General features: G+C 46.8%; 2 protein-coding genes across 4 annotated transcripts in view; one reads left to right on the top strand and one right to left on the bottom strand.

Moving 5' to 3' along the window:
• Window positions 1-417, top strand: part of LOC145337307 (uncharacterized) — a 72,170-nt gene extending 71,753 nt beyond the window's left edge. The window contains exon 7 of the mRNA XM_080182113.1: window positions 297-417. Within this exon, the coding sequence (XP_080038239.1) occupies window positions 297-352 (56 nt within the window). The 3' untranslated portion in view covers window positions 353-417. The remainder of the gene's footprint in view (window positions 1-296) is intronic.
• The window catches only part of daxx (death-domain associated protein), a 33,854-nt gene that overhangs the window by 5,834 nt on the left and 7,936 nt on the right, over window positions 1-20,084 (bottom strand). The window contains exons 2-5 of one of the 3 annotated variants that reach the window (XM_080182104.1): window positions 16,130-17,009; window positions 15,185-15,670; window positions 11,689-12,673; window positions 1,566-1,749 (exon numbers count right to left, since the gene is read on the bottom strand). In XM_080182104.1, coding sequence (XP_080038230.1) covers window positions 1,566-1,749; window positions 11,689-12,673; window positions 15,185-15,670; window positions 16,130-17,009 — 2,535 coding nt within the window. The remainder of the gene's footprint in view (window positions 1-1,565; window positions 1,750-11,688; window positions 12,674-15,184; window positions 15,671-16,129; window positions 17,010-20,084) is intronic. The other 2 variants (XM_080182105.1, XM_080182106.1) reach the window with 2 other exon arrangements.

Raw genomic sequence — 20,084 nt, 5'->3', positions numbered from 1 at the left:
GTTTTTCACAGAGGGTGGTGGGCGCCTGGAATGCACTGCCAAGTAGGGTGGTGGAGGCAGGCACGCTGTGGTTGTTTAAGGCTTACTTAGACAGGCACATGAGTGGACTAGAGATGGAGGGATACAGGAGACTTTTCTAAATAAGGATCAAGAGCTTTGGGACGTCCCTGGGAATCAAGTGATTCCTAAGGACCTTCCAAAATATTTCATGGCTCACTTGCTTTATTTCTGCGATTCTGGGGTTTCAGTAAATGTCTAAGGTTTGCATGTTTATTGATGTCTTTTTTACTTCACAGGTGATTCGGTCCACCTTGTTGTCCAACAAGGGGCATACACGCAGTGGGTCGTGTGATGGCTGCTCTTGGATGTTGCTTCGAGAGTTGCCTAGTGCTTCACATCGTTAGTGTATACTTAAACTGGACCATCTGACGGGCAACACGACAGCTCAGTGACTATCACTGTTTGCTGTGCAGATACATGGATTTGGGCCGGTGTCTGTGGGAGTTTGCACATTCTCCCCGTGCTTGCGTGGGTTTTCTCCGGGTGCTCTGGTTTCTTCCGGCATCCCAAAAAACGTGCTCTTAGGCTGATTGGTGTAACAAATTGTCCCTAAATTAGTCTCCCCTCAATCTTCCCCAATAGGTGTAGACAAAGGTCATGGGTAGAGGAGGGCACTCAATGTTAAAATGGCGGCACGGGCTCGTTGGGCCAAAGGGCCTGTTTCCCATGCTGTGTTGTTCTTTGACACTGTTTAAAGTTGACAAGGATATCGGATAATCTGTCTGCACCTTCAGGAGGCCAGCACAGAGACAACAAGCCAGATGGTTTCCCTCTGTAACCTGAGGATTGCTGACGAGCAGAATCTTCCATCGCCCATTGAATCCCTACAGTACAGGAGGCCATTCGGTCCCTCGAGTCTACACTGACAACAACCATCACTCCCCACCACATCCCCCCCCCCCAATCCCCATAACCCCATGCATTTACCCTAGCTAGTCCCCCGACTGGGGGCAATTTACCATAGCCAATCCACCTAGCCCGCACGTCTTTGGGCTGTGGGAGGAAACCGGAGCACCCGGAGGAAACCCACGCTGACACGGAGAATGTGCAGACTCCACACAGTCCCGAGCTGGGAATCGAACTTGGGTCCCCGGTGCAGTGAGGTAGAATGCTAACGACTGTGCCACCTCACACTGTAGTTAACGCACTACATTCCGTGGTTTCCTCACTGTAAACCCCCTGACAGGCACCGATTCCGGTCCAGAGCACAGACGCCAAGTTTTCATCTCACCCTAAACTAAAAGCTAGAATCCCGCCTGATCTGCTGCTGAGAGTTTGATACAAAGGACAGTCACAAGCCTGAAGTAACACTAGGGCGAGAGTCACAAATGGCAGAGGGGGAGAGACCAGCGAAATGGCGTGGGGGAGTGAACTGCCTGAATCAGCTGTTGCCAGTGGTGGGATGGAAGCAGTCTCCTTCCAACGCACCACAGGGAACGCCCAGCCCCCTACAGCCATGGCAGGATTATCAACGGATGTGAAAGGTGCACGAAAAGCTGGTTTACCCGCGTATGTCTTACTGGGCTGGGCTGCGAGCTGGTGACCACGCTAACAAGAGGGGAATCTGCTCGGGTCGAATCGACAGCGGGGAATGGACTCTTGACTCCGACCCCAGACTCTGTACGGTCGATGAGTGGCTCCTCCATCCCTTCATCAGACTCCATCAGTTCGATGACTTCTACACCAATCCTTTTCAGTATAAATAATGAAACAAAAGGTGAAAACAAAAACTAAGGTCCATCTGTTCTCAATTCTAAATTGTTTTTAAATTATTAAATGACAACTAACTCTTGGAAAATCCTTCATCACCATCAGGAATACATTAAACACAATCTGCTGATCTAATTGATCATTTGGATTCACACTCAGTCGAGCTCATCCCCTGGTTCCCAGTCCAGAAACACCTCCAACTTTAAATTCCCTCCCATGTTTTCCGGTGGTTCCATGGTTTCACCCACCCTCCCTCTCTCTAACCTCCAAAAATCTCCACGTTCTGCAACTCAAACCCTCTGTCCTTCAAGATGCTCCCTAAAGCCAACCATTTGGAGCAAATGTTTAATCTCTTTGATGTTTCCTTTGGCTTGGTGTCAATTTACAAGCATGTGGGCTATTTTCGAAATGAGAAGGCGCTCTATATAAATAGAAGTTTATTGTATCAGTTGAAGTGCCTCTCTCCTCAAGCAAGGCTCAAAAACAGATATCTGGATGAACTCAGCAGAAAAGTGAAGTTCTCCCCGTGTCTGTGTGGGTTTCCTCCGGGTGCTCCGGTTTCCCCCCTCAGTCCAAAGATGTGCAGGTTTGGTGGATTAGCCATGGGAAATGTGGGGGGTTACAGGGATAGGGTGGGGCCTGTGTAAGATTCTCAGTTAGTGCAGACTCAATGGGCCGAATGGCTTCTTCTGCACTGTGGGGATTCTAGGATTGTCCTTTTGACGTGCAATGATATTACCATCACTGGATCCTCACCATCTGAGCTGAACTGGGTCATCTGGACTCGAAACATCAGCTCTTTTCTCTCCTTACAGATACTGTCAGACCTGCTGAGATTTTTTCAGTGTTTTCTCTTTTTTGGTTCGATTTCAGCATCCACAATAATTTGCTTTTATATAAACAGTGGCTACCAGAAGAGGTCAGAGATTGGGAATCCTCCTGGTTGTAAACCAGAGGTTGTGACTCACCTCCTGACTTCACCCCAAAGCCTGTCCACCATCTACAATGCACAAGTCAGCAGTGCAGCTCTAACAACACTCAGGAAGCTCCTTCAACAATAAATCTACAATATTCTTAAACAATAACCCAGAACATTATAAAAGGAAGACAATTCATCTCCCAACATTAACAGGTCCTGTAAAAATGCCCAGGATTTGGAGTTGCAGCATTGTATAAAGCTAATCAGTCCTTCCTTGTGCCAGTTCCCCTCTGTGCCAAGTTTCATTGAACCCTGTCCATTACCAAGAGCTGAAACCCTGGCCCACTTTCCCTGGCATCCACCTAATTTAGCATCGAGAAACAACAGGTTTATCACTTACTGGCTGGGAGGGGAGAATTAAAACCAAATCCAAAAATATACTTAATCCTTTCAAATAATTAATTGCCAAATTTTGAGTGAGGGATTATTCCTGAGACATTTCCTAAGGAATTGACGGCAGTGACGACTAACACTGACACAGCGTTCACTGCTGTCCCCACAGTCCCCAGTGAGGTGGGGTAAAGGTGGAACGCTCACCCTCTCGAAAGGATGTGTGTGTTAACCAGCTATGGTTTTTATTTTACAATCTGACAGTTTAATCAACCACAAAAAGCCTCGATTTCCCTGCCGTCACCTCACACTCAGACAGTGCATTCCAGACCTGAGCCACTGGCTGTGTGAAAACATTTTGTCGTGTTGCCATTGCTTCTTTTACAAATCACTTCAAATCTGTGCCCTCCTCTTCCCAGGAACTATTGGAGTGAACCTTTTCTGAGCTCTCCCTGATGCCTTCACACGCTTCCTACGTACGACACCCATAATACACCAACTAAGGCCGAACTACTAGTTTTTAAAAAAAGTCTATTTATTCGAGTCACAAGTTGGCTTACATTAACACGACAGTGAAGTTGCTGTGAAAATTCCCTAGATGCCACACTCTGGCGCCTGTTCAGGTACACCAAGGGAGAATTTAACACGGCCGATGCATCTAACCAGCATGTCTTTCAGCCTGTGGGAGGAAACCTACACAGCTACGAGGAGAATGTGCAAACTCCGCGCAGTGACCCAAGCCAGCATCAAACCAGGGTCCCTGGCACTGTGAGGCAGCTGTGCTAACCACTGTGTCACCATTCTGCCCCAACATAATCTCCTTGCTCTTAATAAGCCTGTAGCATTTAATATCGTCCGAACGGTTCTCTTAGCCTAACCTGTCATCTTCAATGACTAATGTACATACACCCATATGTTCCCCTCTGTTCCTTCATCCCATTACAGATTTTTAATACATTTATACAGTGTGGGCATCGCTGGCCCAGCCAATATTTATTGCCCATCCACAGCTGCCCTCATAAGATGGAGGCACCACTTTGAACTGCCACAATCTGCTGTAGGTACACCCACAGCGCTGTTAGCGAGGGAGCTCCAGGATTTTGACCCAACCACAGTGAAGGAACTACTGATATATTTCCAAGTCACGATGGTGAGTGACTCGGAGGGGAGCCTCCAGGTGGGGGTGTTCCCCAGGTATCTGCTGCCCTTCTAGATGGTAGAGGTGGTGGGTTTGGAAGATGCTGCCGAAGGAGCCTTGGTGAGTTGCTGCAGTGCATCTTGTAGATGGTACATGGCTGTCACTATTAAAGTTAAAAGTTAAAGTTTACTTATTAATCATAAGTAAGGCTTACACTAACAATGCAATGAAGTTACTGTGAAATTCCCCTAGATATCACACTCCCACTGAGTGGTTGGTGAAGGAATTGAATGCTAAAAGGTGATGAATGGGATGTCAATCAAGAGGATGACTTTGTCCCAGGAGGTTTTGAGCTTCTTGGAGCGGCTCCCATCTAGGAATCCCAAAACACTCCTGACTTGTGTCTTGGAAAATGGGGCACACAGCCTTTGGGGTTCAGGAGGTTTGTTACTTGCTGCAGGATTCCCAGCTTCTGCCTGCTCTTGCAGCCACAGTATTCTTTTGACTGGACCAGTTCAGTTTCTGGTCAACGGTAACTCCCAGAATGTTGACGGTGAGGGTTTCAGTGATGGTAATGCCATTGAATGTCACGGGGCAGCGGTTACGTTCTCTACTGTGGGAGTTGCTCATTGCACAGCACTTGTGTGTGATGAATGTTCCTTGTCAGACTAAGCTTGGACAGCATCCAGGTCTTGCTGCAGTCGGACATGGACTGCTTCAGTCTCTGAGTTACGAATGGTGCTGAACATTGTGTAGCCATCAGCGAACATCCCCATTTCTGACCTTACGATGGAGGGAAGGTCATTGGTGAAGCAACTGAAGACAGTTGGGCCTAGGACACTACCCTGAGGAACTCCTGCAGAAATGTCCTGGAACTGAGATGACTGACTTCCGACCACTACAACCATCTTTCTTTGTGACACTGAGTGGATAAATCCAGATTAGTAAGAGCCGTGGGCACTCCTATCCTAAATAATTCAATTCATCAGACATGACACACCCCTTACAAATCCACACAAGCTGTAATCAGCTCATCTTGCTCCATGTACTTAGCCAGTGTCTCTAATGACTAGAAGCTTCACTACAACAAATGCTGAACCAGTTAACCTGGCTTCCCCCTCTCCAGATCCTGATGCGATATACTCCCAAGAGACTTCAATCCAACAACAGTTGTATGCCCGCTGGCCCAACTCAAGAAACAGATTCTCAAAGTACTGCACTATTTATCACTAATATCACAGTTTTTAAAAATAATTTTATGGGATGAAGCATTTTATAATAGGAGCATTGAGTTCAATATGTTACCTTTTCACAGTTTTATTGATAATGATGTTTTAAACCTGATGCTTGGTGGGGGGTGGGTGGCAATTAAAATGCCAGAGTCTAATATGTTTGAGCTTATGGAAGTTACTAAGGTAGACCTCAATAAACGTAAATCGGATTTATTTATAAATATCTCCTATCAGTGTGTAGAATTCAATTGTTCCATTTCCTCTATCATCTTTAATTCTTTTAAGATGATTAAAAGAACAAAGTAACGTGGTTCATAAAGAATATAAACTGAAGGTGGTTATGTATAAAATGTGGCAAGAATGGAGTTTTACCCCATAGCTTGCCATTATGGCAAAAGTAACGGGGATAATAGAAGTGTTGGATTTAGAGATGCAGAATTTCAAGTGTAAAATTTGTGGTAAGGAATTTAAAACGCAAAGAGGATTGAGTTTGTACGAGGCTAAAATTCATCCTGTAGAGAGGAGTAAAATACGGATAGAAAAGAATGGTAATAAGGAAGGTAAAGAAACCATCAGTAAATCTACTCCGCCTGGACTGAGGAAGAGACTGAAACTCAGAATTAGAATTTAAAAATGACTGGAATCATTGGGTTTGATTCAGCTCTGCTGGAGTTGAATTTTATCGACACCCTTTTACTACAAAGTAATGCATAGTTAACAAGGACATTATCTAATGGCAGGTTAATTGGCAACGTACTCTGCTGGAAATGCAATACAGTTCACAAAACTACTGGGCATATCTCAGGATATTGTCCATATGTCAAAAATGCCAGAATTTTCAGACGAAGTTTTACATTTTAAGACCATAAGACATAGGATCAGAATTAGTCCACTCAGCCCATCGAGTCTGCTCTGCCATTCAATCATGGCTGATATTTTTCTCATCCCCATTCTCCTGCCTTTCCCCATAACCCCTGATCACTTTAGTAATCAGGAACATATCTATCTCTGTCTTAAAGACACTCAATGACCTGGCTTCCACAACCTTCTGCAGCAAAGAGTTCCACAGATTCTCTACTCTCTGGCTGAAGAAATTCCTCTTCACCTCTGTTTTAAAGGATCGTCCCTTCAGCCTGAGGTTGTGCCCTTTGGTTCTAGTTTTTCCTGCTAGTGGGAACATCCTCTCCACGTCTACTCTATCCAGGCCTTGCAGTATCCTGTACATTTCAATAAGATCCCCCCTCATCCTTCTAGACTCGAATGAGTACAGGCCCAGGGTCCTCAACCATTCCTCATACGACAAGCTCTTCATTCCAAGGATCATTCTTGTGAACCTCCTCTGGACCCTTTCCAATGGCAGCACATCCTTCCTTAGATATGAGGCCCAAAACTGCTCACAATATTCCAAATGGGGTCTGACCAGAACTTTATACAGCCTCAGAAGTACATCCCTGCTCTTGTATTCAAGCCCTCTCGACATGAATGCTAACATCGCATCCATCGTCCTAGCTGCACGTTAACCTTAACAGAATCTTGAACAAGGACTCCCAAGTCCCTTTGTGTTTCTGATTTCCTAAGCATTTTCTCATTTAGAAAATAGTCTCTGCCTCCATTCCTCCTTCCAAAGTGCATAACCTCACTTTTCCACATCATATTCCATCTGTCACTTCTTTGCCCACTCTCCCAGCCTGTCCAAGTCCTTCTGCAGCCCCCCTGCTTGCTCAATACTACCTGTCCCTCTACATATCTTTGTATCATCTGCAAACTTAGCAACAGTGCCTTCAGTTCCTTCCTCCAAATCGTTAGTGTATATTGTGAAAAGTTGTGCTCCCAGTACTTTGTGTTAAAACATCATTTTAAGATTTTTTAAGCACCGAATAATACAACAAATAAATATTTTTAAAAGCAGACATCCTAATATGCAGTGACGATAAGTTGGTGAAGGGCAATGGGAAAATACAGTCAAAGACAATAACAGTTTCCCTGAAAGACCTTGGGAAGAAAAAGTTGACAAACCAGTTTATAGAAGACATGGTGAATTTGACTAGATACAAGTCAGGTTTTTTGGATTTGTTATGCGTGCCAGAGGCAAGTGACAGAAATAGAATGAGCTGAGAATGAAGTTTCTGGAGCTCAGGAATTTCAAAAGCTTTGCAGACAGAACAAACCACCTGGTTGGTAACTTTACAAACTAATGATTTTATAATTATTTATGGACATTTAATAATTTGTTCTATAGTTAAAACCACAAATTATTTTGCGTGTTTTATCACTTTTTTCTTAATATTTGCTATTACTTTTTATGTCTATAGTTTTCATAAAATTGTTTTATTATACTAAGTGTGCAACAAATACATATCAAATGAAGATATAATGATGTTGGGAGACAGTATGTGTGATCCTCCTTCTCCTGAACCTACAATGATTAATTTTAATGGTAATTAGATATATTTTTATGATATCCTTTTAGCAATCTATGGCCCTGGTTTGCTAGGTAGAGGTCATAAGAACATAAGAAATAGGAGCAGGAGTAGGCCATCTAGCCCTTCGAGCCTGCCCCGCCATTCAATAAGATCATGGCTGATCTGTTGTGGCTCAGTTCCACTTTCCCGCCCTCTCCCCATAACCCTTAATCCCCTCTCTTATCAAGAACCCATCAACCCGCGTCTTCAAAATATTTAGCGAGGCAGCCTCCACCACTTCAACGGGCAGAGAATTCCAGAGATTCACCACCCTTTGAGTGAAGAAGTTCCTCCTCAACTCCGTTCTAAACCGCCTCCCCTTTATCTTGAGGCTGTGCCCCCTAGTCCTACTGTCTTTTTTGAGCGGGAAGAGTCTCTCCACCTCTATCCTATCCATCCCATTCATCATCTTATACGTCTCAATGAGATCTCCCCTCATTCTTCTAAACTCTAACGAGTACAAGCCTAGTTTATTCAGCCTCTCTTCATAGCTCAATCCCCTCAACTCCGGTATCAGCCTAGTAAACCTCCTCTGCACTCCCTCCAGGGCCAAAATATCCTTGCGCAGGTGCGGCGCCCAAAACTGCACACAGTACTCCAGCTGCGGCCTCACCAATGCCCTATACAGCTGCAGCAAGACCTCCCTACTTTTATATTCAATCCCCCTCGCTATGAAGGCCAGCATCCCATTCGCCTTCCTGACCACCTGCTGCACCTGCAAGCTGGGTTTTTGCGACTCATGCACAAGGACCCCGAGGTCCCTCTGCACCGTCGCCTGCTGCAGTTTTTCGCCACGTAAGTAATAGTCCTTCCTACCATTCTTCCTACCAAAGTGGACCACCTCACACTTGCCAACATTAAATTCCATTTGCCATTTCCTGGCCCATTCGCCCAGCCTATCTAGATCCTTCTGCAGACTCTCCACACCCTCCGCACAATTTGCCTTTCCCCCAATCTTGGTGTCATCAGCAAATTTCGACACCCTGCACTCGGTTCCCTCCTCCAGATCATCTATATAAATGGTAAATAGCTGAGGACATGCCACATTAATACATGGAACGCATATTATAGTAGTGATGCTTTTCAATAGATCAAACGATTCTGCAATTGAACCAGGGACACAATTTTAAAAAGGGGGCAAGACAAAAACAGTCAGGCAGAAGGGCCTGAGTGAATTAGTGTTTAAACATATAATGGGGCAGGCAATTAGGAAGGAAACTGGCATACTCGCTTTTGTTACAAAGTGATTTGAACAATTAAGAGTAAAATAATCCTACTATAATTACACAGGATCTTGATGAGACATTTGGGAGTAGTGTGTGCAGTTGTGTTCTCCTTACCCCAAAGTATATTTCCCCTGTAGGAGGTGGGACAAAGGTTTACCAGATTGCCTGCTGGGTTAAGAGGTTGTTCTATGATGAGAGAACGAGTAAATTGGCTGTAAAGTGTAGCTGTAATTTAGGAACCCTGCACTCAGCAAACTGCCCCTGTGATAACGACCAGCTGATCTGGCTCTTGCAATGACGATTGCAGCGTTAATATTGGTCAAATAATAAAACCTTGTGTAAGGGCTTTGATAGTAGCAAATTTCTAGGATTTTTTTAATAGGGTGGACTAATACTTATGACTCCAAGTTCATTGAAATGGTCAGATAGAATTCCTGTTAGACAATTAACAGTTAAGGTAATTGGGGAGGCAGGGAAGTTTAAAGTTTATTTATTAGTGTCACAAGTAGTCTTTACATTAACACCACAATGAAGTTACTGTGAAAATCCCCTAGTTGCCACACTCCAGCACCTGTTTGGATACACTGAGGAAGAATTTAAAGTAGCCAAACCCCCTAACTTGCACATCTTTCAGACTGTGGGAGGAAACCCACACAGACACGGGGAAAAGGTGTAGATTCCACACACCAACAGTAGAATCTCAAAAGCGATACACCCTTGTCAGGATATTATTCTTAAACTGGCTTCAAGACACCAACAACTCCCACACAAGCAGAGAAATAACAGTTTTCAAAACTGCACGGGAGCCAGGGTTAACATGCTAAGCCACATTTCCCAAAAGAACAATGCTTTCTTTCTGAAACCCCCATTTTTGACCTTATATCATGCCTCTCGATTGTTACCTTTCCATTAAATGTTAGTTTAAAAAAATGAGGAGTTTGCAAAACAACTCTGAGCAAGAGAGGATCTTTTAAACAAAGCTTCTTTTAATCTTCGATGTGGCACAGTGGTTAGCACTACTGCCTCACAGCATCAGGGACCCAGGTTCAATTCCTAGCTTGGGTCACTGTCTGTGTGGAGTCTGCACGGGTTTCCTGTGGGTGCTCCGGTTTCCTCCCACAGACCAAAAGACACGCTGGTTAGGTGCACTGGCCACGGTAACCTGACCCTTACAGGGTTAACAAGGTAAATAAGGAGTTAGGGGGATAGGGCCTGTTGTCAATACAAGCTCGATGGACCAAATGGCCTCTTTCTGCACTGTAGGGATTCTATGATTCTATATTCTAAAGTAAAGTTATTAGTATGCTTACATTAACACTGCAATGAAGTCACTATGAAATTCCCTTAGTCACCGTGCTCCGGCACCCGTTTGGGTCAATGCACCTAACCAGCAGGTCTTTCAGACATGGGGAGAACATGCAGCCACCACACAGACGCTGACCTGAGCCAGGAATCGAACCCAGGCCCCTGGCAGTGTGAGGCAGCAGTGCTAACCACTGTGCCGTCCCCTCTTCTCAAGGCCCAGCTATTAAAATGATTAGTCCAATGGTCAGGAGGCCCTTCTGCCAATCATTCTCGTTCTAGGACCAGTGATTGCAAACATTACAGTACTTGGGAAATGAGTCGGGAGATGGCCTTACGGTGTACAGTGGTGCCAGATTGGTTGAAGAGGGTTAGTGAGTGGAGCTGCCAACAGGCCTGATGTTTCTGTTCTAATGGGTACTTGCTGAAACACTGCTGTGGCCAAAGCTTTTTGCCTTGTACTCATCAGGACAAAACACAAGAATGCCAAATTTCAAACAGCCACAACAGGAGGAAGGAAGAATGCTGACTGGTTGGCAAGCAGAGCCTGATCCACCCTGGAAACACCCTGCCCAAAGCAGACGTGAGGATTGAACATATTCCTTTTGTTTGTAGGCAACGGGCCCGAGTGAATATATGAATTTATGTTGCTTCTAGCGAGCATAAATGTGCCATGTTAGGAGCTGGACTGCCCATCTTAAATTGGTTGCTAGTGTAGCTATCGGCAAACTCAGGGTTGTTCAGTAAGAGCTGCCTAATCACGCAATTAAGAGATGTTTTACATTGGTTTTGCAATTGTGAGGCTCGAGTCTGATCTGTATGAAGAAATACGATGCTTGATTTATAGAATCATAGAATCCCTACAATGCCGTAGCGGGCAGTTCTGCCCACCGTGCCTGCACTGACCTCACTATCCCCGTAACCCCATGTTTTTACCCTGCTGGTTTCTCTAACATTATGGGGCAATTTACCATGGCCAATAAACCTAACCCACATATTTTCAGAGTACGGGAGGAAACCCACGCAGGCGGAGACAGACAGACATCGGTGTGGTCACCGCCTCCTCGCACTGCGGTAGGCTAGTAAAATCCACTGCCATAGTTTGCTCAGGATCAGTGCACAGTCGGTTTGATGAACAGTGCAAATGGAGAAACGCCACCTCTCAGTCACAATAACTCAACTTGCAGCACGACTGAGGGGAGGAACAAAGAGATAATCCGAAGGAACTTTGAAACTACTCTCTACTCACGGTGTCTCCACGTCTCGCCCTCGCTTAGTTCTCTTTGCCACAGGCGATGTGTCCACGTCAATGGCATCTTTCTGTTGCCCGTTTATTGCAGTTAAATAGATATCTGGACTATGTCCATCAGTTCCCAGCATTTTCAAACTTTCCTCCTTGATAACAGACTTTCTACTCAGGTCTAGATCATCTCCTGTGCTCAAAGATTTTGGCACATAACACGGGGGTGTTTCTGCATTGCACTCCCCGTGCACAGGCAGATTGTTTGTTATTGTCTCCTCCTCTGCTGCAAGGTCCTCGCCTGCTTCAGAGGCAGTTTTGGGGTTCGGTTTGGCAGTCGGCGCCTCCAGTTTCTGTCCACTGGAATCCGCTCGTTTCCTCTTTGGACGCCTGGCTGCTTGCTCCCCGAGTTCACCTTTCACTCCCTCGTGATTGGTGGGCGGGGGGCTGGCCTCGTCACTCCCAATTTCTTCCTCAGCCGTGCACACGGGGCTATCCTCAAGGTCGGAACGGTCTCCTTTTCCTTCGACACAGGCTGGGCTCCCAACACCATCGGATCCAGTGCCTTCCACCATGGGAGTAGCAGTCCCGTTCTCACTGCTGGATCCCACCTGTTCCTCCACAGCCCCCTTCTCGCTGCTGGACCCAATGCCTTCCTCGACTGCAGGAATGGTGCCCACCTCCACACTCGACCCCACTCCCTCCTCCACGATGCATATGGGACTGTTACTGTCACCATCGCCCCCGACATTCTCTGCCTCCATGCCCCCACTTTTATCATTGCACTCGGAGCCCTGGTGTGTGGTGCAGACCGGGCTGCTCTCGTTATTGGAGCTGCCATCTTCCTCTACAATGCCAGCGGTGTCCAACCCCATGCCTTCTTCCACCTGGCCTTCAGCCGATTCTGCATCCTCCTCACTCTCGTCGTCTGAGGATGGAACGGACTCTTCAGACTCATCCACCTCTTCCACACCACTTCCTTCTGCCTTCTCATCTGAAATATAATTTGAAGGTGTAAACAGTCTCCAGGGAAAAGACAGATTAATCACTTCAAACCATTGACCGAACTGGAGCAGGTAAACAGGAAATGGGAGGGATTGCAGCCAAGGCTGTCACAGGTGATAGGCACAGAGGGGGAGGAGGATGGAGAAAGGTTTCTCAATCAGTTTGCTCAAGTATTTCTCAAAATACACATTTAGTCTGAACCTTTAGGCAGATTCTATCTCCGAAAGAGCCCCTCCATTGTCCATCTCACTGACCATTATAAAAAGGAATGCAGAGGTGGGTGAGTTACCACCTCCCCCACCCCACCCCACCCCCCGCCCCAACGTTTGCCATCAAGGCTGCATTTGACTTAGTGTCATATAAATACTGTGGATACAAGAACAGAGATTGGGGGTTCTTAGGCAAGCAAATCAGCTCCTGGCTGGTCCCCACTGGCCGCCCACCATCTCCAAGGCCCAGGCTACACTCTCACTCACCTGGATGAAGTGAATCTCCAATAACGTAGTCAGAAGTCTTCTCCCTAGGGTGGAATAACTAACGGGCATAGGTTTAACAGGCAAGGTTTAAAGGAGATCTACAAGGCAAATGTTTTTTTTTTAAAAACGCAGTAGTGGTGCCTGGAACTCTCTGCCGGGGGAGGTAGTGGAAGCAGATACAATAGTGACTTTTAAGGGGCATCTTGACAAATACCTGAATGAGATGGGAATAAAGGGATATGGTTGCCGGAAGGGTTTTAGTTCCTATGGGCAGCACGGTCAGTGCAGGCTTGGAGGGCCAAAGGGCCTGTTCCTAAACTGTAATTTTCTTTGTTCTAACCTGCAAGAAATTTGATGCCATCCAGCACAAAGCAATCCACTTAATTGGCACTCCCTCCACCACTGCACCGTGCGCACCATCTACAAGATGCACTGCAGCAACTCACCAAGGCTCCTTTAACAGCAACTGCCAAACTCACACCCGCTACCATCTAGAAGGACAGGGGCAGCAGATACCTGGGAAAACCCTACCTGAAAGCACCCCCAGTCACCTGATTTGGAAATGTATCAGCCATTCCTTCAGTGTCGCTGAGTCAAAATGCTGGAACTTCCTAACAGCACTCGGAGTGAGGAGATTGACCAGGGCATTGCCTGGGCCGGAGCGTTCCAGCTATGGAGAGGGGCTGGTTAGGCTGGGATTGATTGAGCAGAGAAGGCTGAGAGGGGACCTGATTGAGATGTACACAATTGAGGGATATAGATAGGGTGGAAAAGTAAGAACTTTTCCCCTTAGCAGAGGGGTCAATAACCAGGGGGCAGAGATTTAAGGTCAGGAGCAGGAGATTTAAAAGAGAAACCTTTTCACCCAGGTGATAGGAATCTGGATCTCACTGCTGAAAGGGTGGTCGAGGCAGGAATCCCCACAACATTTAAGAAGCATTTAGATAAGCATTGGAAATGCCACAGCGTACACAGCTACAGGCCAAGAGTCAGAAAATGGGATTACAATAGGTAGGTGCTTGATGGCCAGCCCACACACGATGGGCTGAAGGGCCTCTCTGAGCCATAAAACTCTATGGTCTACAGAACTTGGACAGCATCTGTGGGGACAGAGCAGGGCCAACGACTCTGATGAAAGGTCACCCAGACTGGAAACATTGGCTCTATTCTCTCTCCACAGATGCTGTCAGACCTGCTGAGATTTTCCAGCATTTTCTGTTTCCAATTCCAATATTCGCAGTAATTTACTAATGGTCAGGATGCGGGAAAGCAGGAATTAAGAAAGCAAATGGAAGGGTGTTCTTTATGGTGGGGGGATGGAATATAAACGTAGGGAGGGGGTGCTAGCACTGAATATGACATTGCTAAGACCACACCTACAGGACCGTGTACAAATTTGATCTTATTTAAGGAGGGATAAAGTAGTCGCCATCGTCCCAGATGACCACAGGATGTTCCCTCACCCTTTGAGGGGGGAGAGCTGACTGGTGATGATTTAACCCGAGGGTCACGGTCAAGAAGACGGGGCCTTCATGAATAACCTCAGCAGGGACGGGAATTGGAGCCACACTGTCGGCAACGCTCTGCGTCACAAACCAGCCGCCCAGCTAACAGAGCTAAACTGACACAATTGTACTGGAAGCAATTCAGAGAAGGTTCATGGGCTGATTCCTGGGATGAAGAGGGTTTGACTTTTGAGGAAAGGTTGAGTAGGTTTGAGATTGTGAGAGAGAGAGATGAGGGGAGACTCGATATGGTAGATGTTTCCCACTGGCTAAGAGGGACGTGGAATATTGATAACTAGGGGACACAGTTTAAGAATAAAATGTCTCTCTTTTAAGACGGGGATGAAATTCTGCTGAGGGTCCTTTGTTTTTGGAGTTCCCGAGCTGAGAGGTAGAGGCTGGCTCATGGTACACATTCAGTGCCAAATCAGACAGATGTTGGAATGGTGAATGATACAGCAGATTCGAGGGGCCAAATGGCCTATTTCTGATTCAGCGCTGACGGATATGGAAGGTTACCTTCTTGTGGTTCCTCCTCAGCTTCTACAACTTCCTCGATCTTTGCCAGCTCCTCTTCGATGTCTGGATCAGATGATAAGTCCTCCTCCTCGTCCTCTTCTCCATCCTCCTCCTCCTCTCCATCATCCTCCTCCTCCGAGCCACCAGCATCATCATCCTCATCCTCCTCTGAGCCACGAGTGTCCTCTTCTTCGACCTCATCTTCACCTTCCTCTGGATCTTTCCCTTTACCCTCATCCACCTTCAGGGCTTTCTCCTCTTCCTCCTTGTCCACCTCAGTGTTTGCTTTCGAGGCCTCGGAAGTGGAGGTGACAGCCGACTGGAGCAGCTGTTTCTTCTTCTTCCTCTTTTCTTCCTCCGCGATCTCACCAACATCCTGGATCTCAGCGTACTTCTTCACCACCTCGTCAAGACGGCCAAGAGCGATGGAACGGTTCGACCGCAATCGTTTCTCTAAGGCGATGTCCATCATCGCAGGATCCTTGCCTGGAAATAACAAGAAACACATTATCTTGCTGTGCTGAGAATGGCAGGTGGGGGCTGGCGATAGATGGGGAGGGGGAACTGCAGAATGGTGGGAATGGTTACACTGACAGTCCTGCAGCGTGTCCCAGGTTACTGAGAGAAATGATCACAACTGCAGATTGAGAGTTCTGCTCACTTCATTCTCAATGCCTAGAGAGCAGATGACCTGAGTTCATCCCTAACATTAACCACGAGTGACAGCAAGCTTCACAGAGGATTCCCACCTTATTTACTCTGCAGCCAATTTCAGCAGACTGCATGGGGTGGGCATTCTGAGAGGTTGCGCACGCGGGAGGCCATTACTCTGCTGAGGGTCTGGAGGGACAGAGATGGATTTTGCAGGAACAATCCTGGTTAGGCCTGTTTCCAATGCACCATGTTACCGCCCGCCCCTGCTCCCCAGCCCAGACATGAACGCACCTGGCTTATAATCATCGGTGAGATGGCTACCGAAGTTATACACCAAGTCCAGGTGGCGCCTCTCCTGCAAGCGATTTCCCACCTCACGGAAGACATCCTGCGCCATGCTCTGGATCTGCCTCTGGCTCAGCCCCAACGAGTGCTTGATGCTGACTTGCTGCATGATGTTGCGGATGTCCTGGTAGTCAGGGAAGTGGTCGGGCTTGTTGATGAACCTCTCGATCTTGCGGTTAATCTCGGGGTAGCGAGTGCCGGTGAAGGCGATGCGCTGCTCGATGACTCTGCCAGTCAGGTTGGAGCAGCTCTTCAGCTCACACAGCTTCTCAAAGATCTTCACCATCTTCTTCTTCAGCCGGTGCTCCTGGATGTATGAGGAATCCTCATCCTCCAACTCGTTCAGGTCCAGCTCCTTCTCCTGAAGCCGCCTGATCTCATCCGCATAAACCTTCAACAGGTTCTCCAGGTAACGGATCTGGCGTCGCGACCCGCTGCCAGACTGCTTCTTCTTGGCAGCTGCTGAAACTGAGGTAGAGGCGCCATCTTCCAACTGGGCCGAAGTCCTCTCGGGGCAGTTGTTCTGCTCTGGAACATTGTGGGCAGACTGACCCTCCTGCCCTTTGGCCACCGGCTGCTTAGAGTTCTCCCGGTGGGCCAAAGCCAATTTAGTTTTTTGAGAGTTAGCTTTGAGCGCCGTACAGAGCTCGTTGATGTAAACAAAGACTTTGCTTTTCTTGCCCTGAACTCGGGTGAGGCAGCGACCCAGCACATTGCGGAATTCCGTGGAAGCCAAATAGTCCGGAAAAGCCTTGTTGTACTTTAGCTGCAGGAAGTTAATCACCTCTGGGTTCTCCTCCGTTAAACTCCCACAGAATTCAACAAACTGGAGTGGAAACAGAGAGTAGAGGCATGAATCAAAGAGCAAAAGCAAGTCCGTGACAGCACACTGTTAAATTATATCCATCCCATTTACTTTTAAATCTATTAACACATCCTGCAAGTTAGTTGACCTTACATTGTGTTTTCTTTTGCAGTACAGAATGTGACACTTTGAGGTGACTCACGGCAATGTTCATAGCTCATGCTTACAATAATACTCATTTCATGACGGACATTTTGCCCGTTTTTTTCAACCGCTGTGAGCCAGAGGAGTGCCTAGATAGTGGCCTTTCCCCACGTGCACAGGTGCACAAGTTGCCCCGAGCTTTACTGCCTCCCTCATCACTTCGTCTTCGACTCTGGTACATGCCCGCCTGCAACATTTGGTGATGGACAACTGTCTGGAGCTAAATAGTAGCAGGTACTGGGCAGACTGGATAAGTTGACAGTCCTACAGAAACAACGATGCTAATCCTGGTGGGCATCTCTGGAAAACAGCCTGTGGAGCACAGAGTCCTGCTTCACAGAGTGAAAAGCCACTGCTGCTCACTCTATAGCAGGGGGTAAGGACATGACAACAATGTCACTGGATTAGCAGTGACACTCAATGTTTAAAAGTTTATTTATTAGTCACAAGGCTAGCTTACATTCACACTGCAATGAAGTTACTGTGAAAATCCTCTAGGCGCTACACTCTGGCATCTGTTTGGGTACACTGAGGGGGAATTTAGCACAGCCCAATGCACCTAACCTGCATATCTTTCAGACTATGGGAAGAAACCCAAACACCCGGAGGAAACCCATGCAGACACTGGGGGAACGTGCAGACTCTGCACAGTGACCCAAGCGAGGAGTTGAACCCAGGTCCCTGGCACTGAGAGGCAGCCCCCCAAGCCTGTCCACCAGGAGTGTGATGGAAAACTCCCCACTTGCCTGGTGGGTGCAGTTCCAAAAACACTCAAGCTCGACACCACCAAGGACACAGCAGCCTGCTTGACTGTCAAGCATTCATTCCCTCCACCACCGTCGCACAGTGACAGCCGTATGTACCATCCACCAAGGGTCCTTGGGCAGCACCTTCCAAACCCACGACTGCTACCATTTAGAACACGGGCAATCATGGCTAGTGAATGGCCTCTCTCATCTGAGTGGGTTGCAAGATTAGAATCAGGCTTGTTGACTAACCATGGACCCACAAACAAGAGTAAATATATTTAAAACAAATACGGAATTGAACCTGGGTCCCTGGCGCAGTGAAGCAGCAGTGTTAACCAACGTGCTGTCCTGGAATAAAACTAGAAAACAGTAGATTGGGCTAAACACCCCTGGTCCAAACTGACCGTCTAAATACTGGTTGGAATGTGATAAGTTAGGCACTATATCAATTCTAAAGTACTTCAAATTACTGCGGATTAAAGATTGCAAGATATTTAATCGCTCCAACACAAGGGACCGCTGCTTTGTGGGAGGGGCAGTATTGAGGGAGTGCCACACATGCTGCACTGAGAAACAAGTGTCAAACTACTTCAAGGAACAGGGGAGTTCTACCGTGCTGATGTTTATTCCTCACCTGACATTAACAGATAACCTGGCCATGGAATTCACCACTTTGCTGGGAGTTTGCTGGCTGCCCTGCATCGCAGTGGCTACACTTCTGAAGCACTTCACGGGTTGTAGAGCACACTGGGGTGTCACACTTTACAAAAACAAGTCTCCCACTCATCTGGAAATAACCTCAATTGCCCCTCCCACAGCAGAGTGCTTCTGGAGCCAGGGTGACTCCTGTGGTGAGGACACCTCCTGTGGTAAGGAATGGTTCACATTTCCAACCAAGCTCAGGAAGCACGCAATTCAAAAAATCCTAACTAAATCACGGACTAGCCCACCCCTGTTTGCAATTACAGACTGTGGTTTTTTTTTAAAGTAGCTGTTTGCAAAAGAGTAGCTCCGTTGCAGCTTGTTTCTATCCAAGTCTCCTACACAATCCTTTAAAATTCTGGGTGAGAAGACAGTGGACGGAGAGGAATCAAATGAATCTTCACATTTTGGGCTGCAAGTAACAGCTTCAGAACATCCACTAAGGGCCAGGCTCTGAATTCAGCCCACATCAGCGTGAAGGAAGCTTTGCTCCTCGAATTTGAAGTGCAGAGTGAGGGAATTAACAAGCCTTAATACACTGCCCACTGTTGCAGTTGTTGGCTCAGAGTCTGTGCACCATAGAGTTGTACAGTCTCTATTACTGTGGGTTTGACAGGCTGCACACAGTGTAATGGACAGGACAGCCTCTCAGGGGCAATCACAGATCCTGAGCAAACATCATAACGAAGAAAATCAGAACTTATCTATTAGTTTACATTAACACTGCAATGAAGTTCCTGTGAAAATCACAGTGACAAGACTTCAGTTATACAAGGCATTGGCTACATCTCAAATACCGTGTACAGTTTTGGTCTCCTCATTAAGGCAGAGATGGAAGTGTGTTGTAGGCACCTCATTAGACTGATACCTGGAACAAACGCACTGTCTAATGAAGGAACGTTGGACAGACGGGGCTTGTTTCCACTAGAGTGGAGGGTGACCTGGTAGTAGCATAAAAGATCCTGAATGGTCTTGATACAGTGGGTGCGGATAGGACGTTTCCTCTTGTGGGCGAGTCCAGAACTAGGGGAAACGGTTTTAAAATTAGGGGTCACCCTTCTAGGACACGGGTGAGAATTTTTTTTTACTCTGAAGGCTGCGCGACTTTGAAACTCTGCCTGGCAGTAGATGCAGGGCCACTGAGTATTTATGGTGGATTCCAGTTAGGTAAGGCGGCAGGGGGGATGTGGAATTCAAAACACAAACAGAGCTGGGATTTTATTGATCCAGGCACATAGGAACCTGAACAGATTTGAATTAATCAAAAAGGTGAAGAATTCAAGTCGATAAAAATCATGTTTTAGCAGACCACACCCATGCACAGCTCTGGACACCTCACTTCAGGAGGAATACATTGGGCTTGCAGAGAACCTTTATTCAAAGGTTTATTCAAAGGATACGTGGCCCAAGAGGGGCAAGTTACGAGGAGATTAAATTAACT

This window comes from Carcharhinus amblyrhynchos, unplaced genomic scaffold (genome assembly GCF_965287045.1).
Source record: "Carcharhinus amblyrhynchos unplaced genomic scaffold, sCarAmb.v2.hapA scaffold_45, whole genome shotgun sequence".
NCBI lineage: Eukaryota > Metazoa > Chordata > Chondrichthyes > Carcharhiniformes > Carcharhinidae > Carcharhinus > Carcharhinus amblyrhynchos.
Note: the sequence above shows the minus strand (reverse complement) of the source record. Positions and strands in the feature narration are given on the sequence as shown.